The sequence below is a fragment of the Ixodes scapularis genome, unplaced genomic scaffold, assembly GCF_016920785.2.
Source record: "Ixodes scapularis isolate PalLabHiFi unplaced genomic scaffold, ASM1692078v2 PGA_scaffold4__175_contigs__length_147842914, whole genome shotgun sequence".
Lineage (NCBI taxonomy): Eukaryota > Metazoa > Arthropoda > Arachnida > Ixodida > Ixodidae > Ixodes > Ixodes scapularis.
Genome location: NW_024609879.1, coordinates 92,784,521 through 92,798,680, shown reverse-complemented (window position 1 = coordinate 92,798,680; position 14,160 = coordinate 92,784,521). Strand labels below are relative to the sequence as shown.

Here is a 14,160-nt window from a genome sequence, read left to right as displayed (position 1 = left end):
AATAAGCAGCTTAGGATTTTTTTACCTATTTTTTTATTTATTTAGATGTTGAACTTAAAATGAGCGTAAAATACCAACACAAAGTTCAATCATTTGCAGCTCTATCAAATTATACCACAATAATGAAAAATCCTAAATATACAAAGCGTGCCCCATACACAGAACTATCACTTCTAAAAGTAAGAGTGCTCTAGCTGATACTGGCATCTTTTTATCCGTTGGCAAGTGCACTTTTGCGCACCGTACCATTCAGGGATGGAGTTGCATGAGGAAGTCCTGTCTTCCAGAACACCTTTTTTTCTTTCCACAAAAGCTGGATTTCTTACAGCACTGTTCTATCTTACCCTCTGCTGCAGTTTGGATGACTTGCGGCATACAATAAAATGTGCGCCCTGGCTCAGGACAGCCTAAGAAGCCAGAATGACGCTCTCCGACGAGCGCCCCTCGATATTCTGAACCTCAGTGATGCAACGTCGCTGTAGGAGCTTAAATCGAACGATCCGACTTCATCCAGAGTCCCCAATGTTGCCGTGATACAAAAAAACAATTAGCAAAAGCGGTTATTTTGTGCAATTAAGGCTCTCTTTTCAGCGGCCCCCATTGTCGGCAGGATGCCATGCTTAACAAGTACCACTACCGCGCAGAGATTCATTTTTAACAGCTCGCAAGCTCAAGAGAAAGCTCAAAGGGGGGATCGGTGGCCGAGTGGGCTAAAGCGCACACCCAGCTCGACGCGCGTGGAGAGAAAGCTCGCGCTGCAGAACCCAAGGATCCTGGGTTCGAACCCCACCCCTGCCCGTTTCGATCTGGATGAGCATCGTACCGGCGTGCGGTCATGTATCACTACTGCGTGGTGCACGTTAAAGACCCCAGGCTAGCGGTTGCACCGCACTGGCTAAATTGCTCATTTACAGCGTGTGACTCGTCGCAACTTTAATGGCTGACCAACTACACGCTGTATAAATATCCCCACAACGCAATTATTATTAGAAAGCTCAAAATGAAGTTGGAACCGAAGCTGCCGTTCTTCGTCTATCCACGAGATGGCTCATTGTACTCCCGCGTGCGAAATTAAAATTTTGGCGGCGTGCGGAAGCCATTGATTACAAACTATCAACGGCCTATGGGTTTAGTACAGAAAGAGTTACGCCATCTCACGCCGCAATTCAAAGACTGCGAATTCTTGCAACGAGGTTTGCAAGGAATTCGCAAAAAATTATAAGATCTAGCCCTGACACGAGTTAAGTATTTGCTCATCCCAATAAATTGCTGGCTCTAATTTAATTTACAATAGAATTTAGTTACAGTATAGAGGGTTTGTGGCCACCTCTAGGCAAGTCACATCGGCCGAAATCTCTTCTGTGGCTTTACAACCTGGGCCGACCGGATGACGGGTGACCAATGAGCACGAATTGCAGAGCAAAAACAGGCAGGGGGTGTTGCAGGGTCTTCTACAATCAGTGCACACCCTGCATAAAATAAAATGGCCATGGAGCTTGCCTTCTTTCACCACAAAATCGGCGCTCCAGTGTCCTTCCAGGTGCTTCTGGGAGGTGGAGAGGGTGCCTTGGTCCTTCGAGCAGACGCTTCTACCCGTCGGAGTGGGCAGTATCTCCTCCGGCATTGTTGAAAGGCACGGCCCGGGAACTGTTTTAATAAAACACCACATAAACCGCCGCACAGTAGAGTCATAGCCTGTGTTCTTAGGAAACCAGGTATGGAACGGCGGAGTCACCCTTGGAAATAAAGTTCCGAATAATTTCTATCATTACGATTTGATCGAAACAAAACTGAGGGAAGTGCAGTACGTTAGAGCAGTGGTGCTCAACCACTAATGTTTCGGGGACCTTATTAACCGGGAGGGAGAAGATTGTGATGGACGATTACAATAACCAAAGTGTAAATGAAGAAAACTAAATGCATGCAAACCAGCAAACCAATTTTGAGGCTCTAAAACGGAGGCACTCAGTGCACACGGTTCGGTCTGTTTAGCTTCGTGGGTCAGCCAGCATCAATTAAAAAAGTTTTACCGCTCCGCTCGACCGACGGTCTAAGGCGAGGCCTTCGCGGACCCGAGAGTCCGCAGACCTCCGTTTGAGACACACCGCTTTAGAGCAAGCTCGTTACGCTTACGACAGTTGATGCATGGCAGTTATAGAACTTCTTGAAAAGTGTGCGCCTTGTAGTGGCTGCTGCACCCATTGCCGGCGGTCAAGATAGTTTAGGCATGCACTCTGTGAGGATACTGAATTCGATTTCTGCAACAGATCGGAGGGAACTCTGTCCAATCGCACACAACATGCTGGAAGTGACACCCAAAACATGGCAGCAGCCAATGCTGCTTGAAGGGCTTTAAGAAAGTGGTTGTTTCAGTCTTATCGAAGGTCATTTCGCATAACGAATTTACTATACAGCAGACTCACATTAATTCAAACTCCTGGAAGTCACGAATCTTGTTTGAATTATCAGAAATTCATCAAAATATCATGCAAGCTAAATTATGCTTTGTTACATAGATGGCCATGCATTGTAAAGCAGATATTTGACAATCTCCTTTACACGGCCCAACTAAACAAAAGCGGGTATGCCACACGTGAAACATTGATGAAATGCACAATACACATTTATTCATGCCTCAAACATGTCGTCCACTGGGAACGCTTTAGACAGCACACGACACCTCAAAACAAAATGAAGCTCGTTCATCTAACAAGAAATTTGTGGACTGTGGACTACCACCCCCTTCGAGAGCACTTCTTATCGAGCACTGGGAAGAAGCGCGCTGCGGAGAAGCAGCACCCGCGGAAGTGGGCTATGCAGGTGTTGCCTCTTCGCGGTGCGCCAGCGCTCGGCAAGAAACGCGCTCAACGGGGCCGCAAAAACAAAAGGTATGAGTTGCGCGAAAGCGCCGTTCGAATTGGGCGGTATATTAGTACATCAAAAACATGGCGGGTCAACCAAAATTTTGGTATATGTTTGAAATCAACCAGGAGCATGACATATCAGAGTGCAAAGTATTGCGAGCCTACCACAGTTACTGACAGGATGGGTATGGCAGGACGTCTGTCTCGAATGCCTGACCTCCAGCACGCGTCCGTGGCCATCCTTCGTGCATTAGCCGTGCGCGCGTGCTCGAGGCTGATGAGACGCGGAAGGGTCATCGGAGGCAGAAAGCTCGCGCTGGGCACGGAACGACCGAAAGACCGCCCTGCCGTTCTTGTCCTGTTGGGGACTGTAGAAACGAAGGACGCTCTTCTTCTAATGCAGGGGTCTCCAAACCTCTTGGCTAAGGGGCCAGATTAGAAACCTTTCGTAGTCTCGAGGGACGGAAAATAAGCAAGACAATACAAATGAGGAAATCGTAAATAAATAAACCTGAATATAGAAATTTAAGGTACAGAAGAAAAAAAAAAATTAAAAATGATGCAAGTTGGATAAATACACATATTATATAAGTTCCAAATTAGTACATTACAGGCATGTCTCTATTATTAATACGTACCCCATTAATATGGATACCCCATTATATGGACACCATTTTCAGGGACAAACTTAACAAAAATACACATTTTTGTCTCGTTATTATTGACGACTCGCATTATGGACAATTTTTGGGGGGAATAAAGGTGTCCAAAATTGATGAGACATTGTTGTACAAAATAATTGCGACCCAGACACCTCACCATGCATAAACTGCGTAGTAACTCTGGCATATTCACGCAGGGCAGGAAACTGATCAGAATGGTAGATCTGATAGTTACGACACAGCACACCAAGCACAAGCACACAGCACACCAAGCAATAGTTACGACACAGCACACCAAGCACAATATATGTAGTGGACCGCGTTCACGCTTGCGTGGGTGTGCGACGCGAAGAGCATGGACAAAGAGACGACATCTTTGGGCCAGTACGAAAATATATTAAAGCGTTAAACACTAGAGAATGAGAAAATTCAGAAAAATTAATTATCGGAAAATCTAGCACTTAAAGGGTAATTAAAGAGGAGTACTTCACATAGTCCGTGAAGCGGGTCTGAGTTCTGATCATGGTTGGCACGCCGAAGTCTTGATGCCAGGTAGATTGGCGCGTTGGGGCTGGGTAGTGGACGACGGGGTGGCTTGAAGAGTGTGGCCTGAAGTAGCGGCAGGGCAGCCTCGGAGGCCCGCTGACCAGGCCTGTGTTTGTGGACGACGAACTGAAGCCGTGCCGACCACGCCTATCGTTGCGGGTCGGTTTTTTCGTCCACCAGATCCTGCTCGCTTGTCCTGTTCGGTCACCTCGAGGCTTCCTTCTACTTCTTCTTTTTCCACCACCCGCCACTCGCGCCAAATTTTCCCCGTGCACACAAACACACAGTCAACCAGCCACATTAGCATTCCTTTTCGTCGTCGTCCTCTTTTTTCTTCTACATTGAAGTCCGAAATCACCACAATATACGTGAAAATGAAAAGGAACCTTAAAATACTTACACAGATGTGAAAGAGGGGACTACGAGTAGTTGTTTTGGTGATGAGGATATACGTACAATAAATATTGTGTTGAGAGAACCCGCATTTTGACGAGTTCTCTTTCATCAATTCTGATATCTTTGTTTGTGCCTTTTAATGCGCCAACGTAGTGTTTCTTCTCTTTTTCTTCCTTACGCGCGTCTATTTTTGCATTGGTAGCAACGGATTGCGGGCCAGGTGTCACTGTAAAGACCGCAGCCATCTGCGGGCCGGAGCTGGGCCGGGGGCGGGGTTTGAAGACCCCTGCTCTAATGGGTCGGAAAAAGACCTTTTCAGACACCGTCACAAAACTCTACGACAAAGTTGCGGGGATCGTATTGTTGGCGTTGTCGACAATGTGACCTGGGGGTTTTCGTCGTCAAGCTTTGCGACCCCCGCGGCAAGTTTATTTAAATGCGGCTCGTACAGTGGACGCGAGCACCGTGCAAGCGTTCAATTTGAGCTCACGACAAGCGATGCTTCGACGTGCCTTCGGACAGTGGCTCGTGCCCGAATCCGGCACGATAAACACTGGTGGCATGCAATCGGCTCTAGGCCACGTGGCCAACTGCTCTTGCTACAAGCTAAAGGGAAGCTACGGAGGTTCTTGAAAAAAATTAGAAGCGAATTCTAGTGTATTTTTACTCCATGAACTCAAATACCGAAACCATTTGCTGCACAAGTATTGATAAACGTGAGAAAACGCGAAAGATAGTCACTGTATGTGATGTTATTGACGGGTCTTTTGGCTGCCCAAGGCTAGGGAGGCAGGGCTTCAGCCCTACTTTAAGGTTGCTCTTACGGCTCTAAGGCACGTCGCACTGAAACATAATTGTGATATCTGTTATTCTTAAGGCCAAATGAACGCAATTCAAGTGTTTTTTCTGAAATGCAGAACTGCCCCATCTTCCCTTTAAGGTAATGAACGCTGCTCGTTTTTCTCAATTTCTTTCTGCGGCTGCCTGGAGAAAAAGAAATTACAAGAGGCCATTTAAGACTGCTTATGTGTAAAAATGCGAAGCATTTGTATACATAGCATACTCCTACAAGCTGTGCACTCCGCTATCCTCAGCAGAGGCCGGCCGGGCAGCCTCTGCGTACCTCGTCCGGCCGATCTCTGGGTAGCGGCAGGTGTACGCCGCTGCGGCGGTGTGGGGGAGCGTTTCCAGGAGTGTGGGGTGGCATTCCTTGGAACTATCCGGCACGTGGGCCGCGTCACAACCATTTTCAGAGCCGTTACGGCGCGGAGAGAATTTCTTTGCTGTTTTTCACGGTTACGGAAAACGCCGGCTCCGCTAGATGGGGCAGTTAATGCTTTCGCATTAAAACGACTCGTGTGTATTTTATATATTATGCGTGCCAAGGAATAATTGTAAGCAGTATTTACTGAAAATACAAGAATTGTTGCATCGCCCCTTTAGTGCAGGCTCGGAGAATTTGTGTCACCCAAAACATCAACTGTAAAAGCCGTAGGCTCCTGGAATGAGTGGGACATGAGTAGGAGCTTGCCTTCGGTCTCGTGCAGAAAGCTATTCCGCCAGCGTCCCTCCGTTAGCCCTTTCAACGAGGACATGCAGTCGGGGGCTCTGGGACCATGGCCCTCGACGGTCCAGAGAGGTGGGGACTCGATTGGCTCTGTTAAACCAAGAACACAAAACTCTCTGTCCTCTGCATTCTGATGAAACACCCAGAGGAAGTACACGATTGTTCCCTCCAGACCAATGACTGCCCACAATAGGAAGATTACAGCAAGAAGTGAACGACACTTCCCTTCTGCATACGATTTGGGTCCCCCATATGACATGCCGTGTTCCAAAGTGGTTTTATAGAACCATTGCAACACATGCTACACTGTCTATGATGCTGTAAGGAATACAAGGAACACTCTGCTGAGAACCGGTTTAGCAGACTACGGAAGATACGAAGGTGAGCGAGAGAGACCAGGCAAGCAATGGTGTTACCTCTCCTTTTTTTTCAGGTCAAGGAGCATACAGGAATGTGCACGGCCTATTGAGATTTTTAAAGAAGGTCTATGGGCTGCGGCAGCCTGACCCGTTAAATGGCCCCTCGTGTTCAACCCCCTGAAAGAGGAGCCAAGCTGAGTATTCTGTGCTGAGAAAATCCTTTCTTTCCTCGTTTCACACAAGAAAAAACACCTAATCGAGAAACAAAGAAAGCGTGAGTTTTATAAATGCACTTTCATTGCAACCCAGTGCAACTACACAAAGTGAATAAAGTTTTATGGTCAAGAGTTTGAAAGGTTACATTCTTAACACTGAGTAGCCAAAGTGAAAATATTTTCTCTCGGTTCGTTTAGTTTTGTTTTCTCCCACGAGCATTTTGGTCTTACTCTAAACATGTTTCAAAACAGTAATTTGCCAGTGGTGAGTTTGTTAAGGGCACAGGTGTGGGCCAAAGAACCGTAGCTGTGCCCCTGGCATTTCCGCTGCATACCACCGATTAAAGGGAAACTCCGCTTCATTCTCGGTTGTTAGCAAACACTGCGACTCTCTTTAGTATCATCTTGAGAGACCGAATGTTAAGTATTATAACGTAATACCACCTAAGAGATCACTAACTTGGCCGACAAAAACTGAGATGCACGAAGTCACCAAAATCCGCTAATTTAGCGGGCGACGTGCGGCGCAGCCAACGTTGTATTTCCATTGTGGCTGACGTCTGTTACATAGGCAGTTTTTTTCTTGGTATTTTCTTTTCCAGGGAGAGCTTACCAGGCGGCGCTATGGACGCGCTCCACGTCTGAGCAAGCAAAGAAGCGAGACAGACAAAGAAAAAAAAAAATTAACGAGAACAAGAGAAACAAAAAGAGGGAGAGAGAGTTGTACGGGATGGGACTAACCGACTAACCGCAAATACTATTTGCTAACCGCCTCGGTTGCCGCCCACATAGCCTGCTTCGTCGCTGCTTGCGTTGCCTGTTCGCCGCCGCAGCTAGGCCCGCCCTCCCTCCACGCCCTTCCCCTCGCATCCGCGTTCTTTCTGGGTTACCGCTGGTAGATCACATGACCCATTGTATTCCACGTGGGCAAGGAGCACGTGGGTGTGTATGCAACTGACGTTGAGGGTACAACGTTGCCCGGCTGTGCCGAAGTTTCAGTTTCGGTTTGCGATTATGGTAAATAACAAATTGCACGAAAAATATTTTGCTTTTAATGAGACAAACGGTCTAGGGTTGTTTTGAAGCACTTTTCACGTTTATATCACCCACTATCTAAAAATTTCCGAAATCGAGTGGAGTTGCCCCTTTAAGAATCAAATTTCCTGTCAAGAATCGGGACCTCAATGTTATTACCTCCTTCATTAGCCTCGGGTCTTGTGACACCAGTTAAAACCTTGCCCCCTCTGGCCTAAGGAGACAGTACTCCAGTAACAAGGCATAAATAAGCTTGATATTTTTCTGACTGAATCTTGCAACAATGCTTTTTCATGACACTTCCTTCGCCAAATCGAGCGGGAACACCTATCCACCAAACACGGCGGGAATGCAGTGGCACGTGAAAGCAAGGTGTAACGTGATGTCACAGTGCCAAGTCGTATCATGGCATCACATTGTCACGTGAACACCGTCCACTAAATTCAGTCGAATGGAAGTCCGCTAAATTTATACGCAGAAGTCTAACCGTGCAAAGCAGCATTCGGCATCTCGGTTATCACTGCAGGTCATTTGCTGGACACGACAAGGAGCCGAGAACTTTCTTTGTCCTTCTTTCAGTAGTTCTGTGCCTTCTTCAAGCACGGGAGTTCGATATCTGCCACGACAATGCGTACAGGTTGTTCTTTACTTAGAGAGCCCAGATTTTTCTAAAAAGGCGAAAGCTACGCTAATGCAGGCTGTACAGGTGAAGTAACATGGCCGGGGGGACATAATATGGGGGCCAATCGTCACAATACGTCAGGAATTCAACTAAAATCTGTTAATTCACTTTTTGATCAGTGAAAACAAACATATTGTTCCAATAACAAACCTGCTCTGGGTCGTCTAAATTTACAAAATAGGTATTTTAGAGAAAGAAATGTGGACGATAAACTTATCATTTGCGTTTTTGCTTTGTCAGCTTTTCACCCGCACCCGGAGTGGTAACTTTAGCATACCCCCCAGCTTCGGGCCTTTCTAAAATTTACCGGTTTAATAGTTGTCAAAGACAATGAGCCTGCTTCTAATTGGAGCCGAACGTTTCTTTTCACTAATTAAAAGTTTATCACCAAATTATACTTAATTCTCAGACGTAATGCAACGACTATCGCCCTATACTATGTTCCCCTTGCCGTATAACTCACCTTCACACGTCACATTTCACAACTTTTATTTTTTTTTTATTTTTTTTTTAAGAAAAAGCATTTTGTATTTTTTTGCAGCAGTGAAACAATGATGAAAATGACAGTTGATATTACCTTTTTTCACCGTGAAAGTGTTATCCCAGTGAAGCCTGGAGGAGAACGCCTGGTTGCAGTCGTTAGAGTAGATGCCTCCATCCGCTAAAGTAGGCAGGATTTCCTCTGGGGCAGCCGAGGTGGATGCAGCGAGCACATCACCCGTGGAACCGGTCAGACGCATGTCACCTGTCGTGAATTTAAACATTATGCCACGGTTCCAAAACAACACCGTGCACGTACCACGGAGTGAGATGTACAAAGACGCAGAGATCCGAGTTTAGCGACGCTGAGGCAAATAATTTTTTTCTTACAATTTGATGAAGTATAGCTTCTGAGGAACAGGTTGACAAAACGAGCTAGAGTTGTAAATGGGTAGATGGAAGAGATAAGCCGTAGAGCCATGTATAGAGAGAGTTTGGTCAATGGGAGGCGTAGGCAAAGTCAGGGCGTGCACCACACGGAGAAAGGAACTTGACATGCTCTCTCGGCCAACCAGAAGCTGAATAGAATCCCCTAGCAATGGTAGCGAGAAACAGTTTTAATCGTAGGTATATGGTTTTATTTGCACGTAAGAGTTAAATGTAGTAACCCTTCCTGGTTGAAAATAGGGTGCACGTGATGTTTCGATTATGATCACGCAGAAAGATGTAAGAAAACTGATGTGGCTGCTCGAACTCTGTTTCGCTCGGACAGAGTGTGACCGCTCAGATGGCAGATTCTCGGCCCTTGGCGCCTGGCGTATGAATTATGTTCATTGTTCCGCTAGTCACGCTCTTCACCCGTGATTTTGGATGACTGTGACAGAAACATCACGTGCACCATATTTTCAGTCACCGAGAGTTACTCCGACGCACATATCAATCTCGTTTCTCACGACCACCGCAAGGGCATTATTTTTAGATGATTTTAATGCAAGGCTATTATTTCTGGCTTCTGGATGGCCACATTCGAATTTGTGAAGACGCCCTGGAACATGCCCAGCCCGCTTTCGGCCAATGGCGCCTCCTTATTTGCTTCCTATACTTCATAGTGAATGGCCAAACTCCATAGACTGTTTGACTGAAGGAGGTCGAGAGGGAAGTGCAAAAAGGACTACCGGCGCTTTCCTCCTTGCTGGCGCGCTATAGAGTGAAAGTTCTGGATGATAGGCTTCTTATGTAATCTTGTGAGCAGCAAGGACGAGGACAAGATTGCATAAGATGTCAAACCAACTCGCCCAAACAACCACTCTTCTTGGATGATAGGCTTTGCCGGTGTTGTATGTAAGAAAACCAATTCAGGAAAACCGATAGAACAAACTCTTCAACGATTTCCAGCCACACCCGGCAGCGAAAATGAGCGTTCAACCAAGTGTTTTAAATGATAAATCAAGTCAGCGTCACAACTTCGAAAATTCAATATTAAGATAAATTCAGTTACAAAAAGTTATAAGCTGAATCAGCAATTATCACAAGAGAACTTGCACACATCTTGCGAGCGTACCCCATGTTCATCAGCGGTATGGAGTTTGGTGCGCGCTCCATGCACAAAATGTTCCTAGCACAGTCGAGAGGATGGTGTTGGAGAAAAGTCTTTTCAATGTATGGACGCAACCCACTGCTACCAGAGATCGGGGTCATGTGGAAAGCGATTGAGCTTAAAGACATTGCAGCCGCACTTGCCGGTTTCCGTGCAAGCTATATAGGTGCTCAGACAGTATTTGGCGCTTTCTGTCGTTATTCATGCACCCTATAACTGTGGAATGGTGTCCCGGTGACTGGAGGACTGTCGCCATTTAAGCCCGTGGCTCTAATTAAGTTTGGAAGTTCAAAACAGAGAAGAAGCGCGAACGAAGTTCGGGCAATGCAGGCACCCAACACCGGTGAAGCCTCTCACCCGGGACTTTCACTCTTTTAAATGCATCAGCAAGAGTGAAAGTGCCGGCAGTCTTTTCCCCTCTCTCTCTCACAATGGCACTACCCACGATAAAATGGTTTATTATCGACTCCAGTGAACTATGGGGGCGCACTGGTCAGGCAAAATTGCAGACGAAAAGAGGTTGTTTTCATCATTCAGCACGTCGACTACCATAAATTTCTTGCACTGCAGCGCAAAATCGGTGTTACATATGACAGCGAAGCAATTTTTCAACGGTAGAAACCTTCTAGTCGATTCATGGGCGGAAGCGTAAAAATAATTAGTGGAAACAACATTTGTTTCTATGCTGCCTACGAGAACCAAGCAGCGATAGCAGACGACAGAGTCGAAACGACCTCCTCTCCTGAGCTTCTCGGCGTTGCCGCTACGCAGCGTCGATTTCGCTGGAGTCGCCTATTCGCGACTCCAGCGACCTATAGGGGGCGCCACCACCAAACAAACATGGCGGCTGAGTCCAGGTCGCGTCGGCTCGGCCGGGCCGCCTGAACAGGTGGCGCGTTCAATTTAACAGATTTTCTTTTGTTTAATGCCCAATTTTATAGGTATTTGAACTGAGACGGTTAAGTGTAGCCGGTGAACATAAACTTGAAAAGCATGGTTTTGTTTTCCCGGTGTTTTTTGTTATTTTCATGTCAAACTTTCGTTTCGGAGATTTCGTCCAAAACCGAAACTATGGGCTCCGGAGAGACGGTAATACACTAATCAGTTTTGATCATCTAAGGAAAGTGGCAATGACTACATAATTCTTCCACCGAGAGTAATATCCAGCTAACTCGCATGTCTCGACCATGCGACTTCTCTGTCCGCGAAATCGAGCTTTTATGCGTACCCGCGTTTAAGAAACAGCTGTAGTCGTCTGCTTGGTCAACAACACAGGTTGCAGGAAAATTACGAACATTAAGCAAGCGCTTCTTGAGCCAAGGAGCATGTTAACCCGCCGGCACCCCACTAAGCAGCTGATACTCGTATTTCAATTCAGGTTTTATTAGCAATCGAGAAGTCATTTTGACGAGCGGGATATGTATTATATTACGTACTATGTCCCACTAAAGCGATATTAGTATATTCTTCGGGTTGAAATATGAGCTTAGTTGACTAGATATTCGGTGAACTGCCGAATAAAAGTCTATTTGACAGACATAGAGACACTACTTAAACTTAGCCAAATGGTTCTAGCCGGCAGCACGGAGACAAACTGAAGAGAGTCTTCATTGGGGTTCACGCAGAACCTCTCTGCATTGAACTTTGCTTCGAATCCTGAACGGAGAAAATAAGTATTTTTTTTTTGTGGCCGGTCAACCTGAGCAATGTAGACATATAATACTGCTGGCTTCGACGGGGGTATAATATAAATATTGGAGTCGCGATAGATCAAAATGTCGTGACAGCTTCTAACTTTGCGAGACGCGTCCCCCACCTTTAGAAAGCAGATAATTTCCCTCATTCATCATTTGCAGCGAGCAGGTTTTCCTGAATCAAGTAATTGCGAAATCAGCCCAACTCCTTCAGAGTGGTCCAGAGGCGTTTTCGGCGAAAAGCAGCCAATATGAATAGCCAACGCACCGACCGGCGTGGGTGGCTCAAACTTAAAGCTAATCGAACACAATCAAACTCAAGAAAAGCAGCTATCGAACCTTCCCAAACACTTGACTGCAACATTGGTGTTCCCTCCAGTGAAATGCCTCGTCTGTCGTCCTCAGTCCGCTGTTCTACGTCCTTATAAAGAAACCCCTTATCAGTTACCAAGTAGTCGTCACTTTGAATGTGATTCGAGACAGACAAGAAATCAAAACGTTTTTCCGTGATTTCTCCCCATCCAAAAAATCGAAAGCACGAGACCGTGTGTTGTGGAGTAAACGGGCTTTCAAACACGTGATGGAAGGAAACAATCTACTGAGGCTCCACAACACTAATGAACGCTCAGGCGAACTTAAGAAATGTTCGGACCTCCGTGAAATTACACTGTTCGCCATCGCGCCGACAGCACGTGTCCGCGAAAGCCACCAGAGACGAGGAGGGGCGCGGAGCGACCTGGACCGGCTGGTTCCCGGTTTTCCCGCTTGGCGGCGTCCGTTTTGCTGGAGTCGCGAATATACGGCTCTGGTAAGCCGTCGACAGTTACGGGTAGATATTAAGAATAGTACCTTTTATAATCGGCGATAGCTTGTGCCACCTATGGTCTAAAAACCTCAAGCTTATCCACACACACACACACACATGCACACAGAAATCTTTGTTGCAGCTTCCGACCTTCATTGTCTGGCGAGTCTCACCCTAACCCCCCCCCCCCCCCTTTCCCCCATCACTTTCCCCCCCCCCCTTCCCCCGCCCCCTCCCTTATCCCCCTGCCTACCTTGAGGCCCTCCAGCCAGAAGGCAGATATTCAATAAACGTATTAACCAACCAACCAACCGTGTCAGCCAAACCATCTGAACATAAACTCCAGCAAGGGGCAGAATAAACAAAAACACTTCACAACTGCAACATTACGCGTATACGGATCACACTGCCTACATCTGCGCTATTCGTGTCTATTTGCAAGAGATCATGGTATGAGGAGCGAGTGACCGAGACTGCGATAAACGAAGCACTCACGGCTGCCGTCCTGCCTTGCAGCCGCCATGGCCCGCGGTCGTCAATCACCCGTCTTAGTTGCTTTGGTTTCTTGCCTCATTCCCTCATTCTCATGAGCCGAGTACTGGAGCCGAGACACGAATTTTGTCCGTGCCGCTTGATGTGTTTTCATGCAGACTATCAACATGCGTGAAAGAGGCCCCTACGCGAAGGAACTGCACTCGTTCGGGATTAGTTCAGGAAGGTAGGTTTTCTCAGTGGATACCGGAGTTAGTTTGTGGGGTCAACTATCATAATCACGGTCACAATGCCTTTTAAAACTCAAAAACACTCTGATTATTACATAGTCTTTGTATCGCACTCGCAACTTATTTTTGTTGACTTCGCAGGTGGTGGAGGAGTGGAGGAGTGGTGGAGGATGTGCTCAATTTACTCGTTTCCATTGAAGAATATCTTGGCGTTCGAAAACCACCGAAAAACCTACGCACACCCACCATGGCTCCGCTTTATTTGTGTTGTCACGTGATAAAACCCGCGGCCTACAACGTAACATAGACGTAACTGGCGTAACTCAAACCTTCTCGAGTAGCTTGGGAACGCACTACAGCCATAATTTCTGCTCTCTTTGTCTATGTAGCAATTAACGTTTACTTCCTCTCAGTTATTTTTTTTCTAGCGTCAAGAAGGAATACGAAATTAAATTATTACCGAATAAAAATGAAATTGTTTTGACCGCTTTGTAAGAAACAAAACTAGACAATCCAATCCAGGATATTGAGCTGTA

The 14,160-nt window shown here is 46.5% G+C and overlaps 1 protein-coding gene across 1 annotated transcript; it reads right to left on the bottom strand.

The window, feature by feature from the left end:
• Positions 1 to 1,297: 1,297 nt before the first annotated feature.
• Positions 1,298 to 13,896, bottom strand: LOC115329286. The gene is made up of 5 exons (XM_040222614.2): positions 13,398 to 13,896; positions 8,904 to 9,071; positions 6,000 to 6,125; positions 1,501 to 1,647; positions 1,298 to 1,374 (listed from the first exon to the last, which is right to left on the bottom strand). The coding sequence occupies exons 1-5, from the start codon at positions 13,423 to 13,425 to the stop codon at positions 1,298 to 1,300; spliced, it is 546 nt and encodes a 181-aa protein (XP_040078548.1). The 5' UTR covers positions 13,426 to 13,896.
• Between the last annotated feature and the right edge of the window lie 264 nt (positions 13,897 to 14,160).

Bases quoted from the DNA above. Each gene is read 5' to 3' on its own strand.
- LOC115329286 (XM_040222614.2), bottom strand. From the start codon at position 13,425: ATGGCGGCTGCAAGGCAGGACGGCAGCC. The intron at 6,126-8,903 runs GTAATATCAACT...TTGGTTTAACAG, and splicing joins CACTTTCACGGTGAAAAAAG to AGCCAATCGAGTCCCCACCT. The intron at 1,375-1,500 runs GCAAGCTCCATG...CGGTCGGCCCAG, and splicing joins CGATTTTGTGGTGAAAGAAG to GTTGTAAAGCCACAGAAGAG.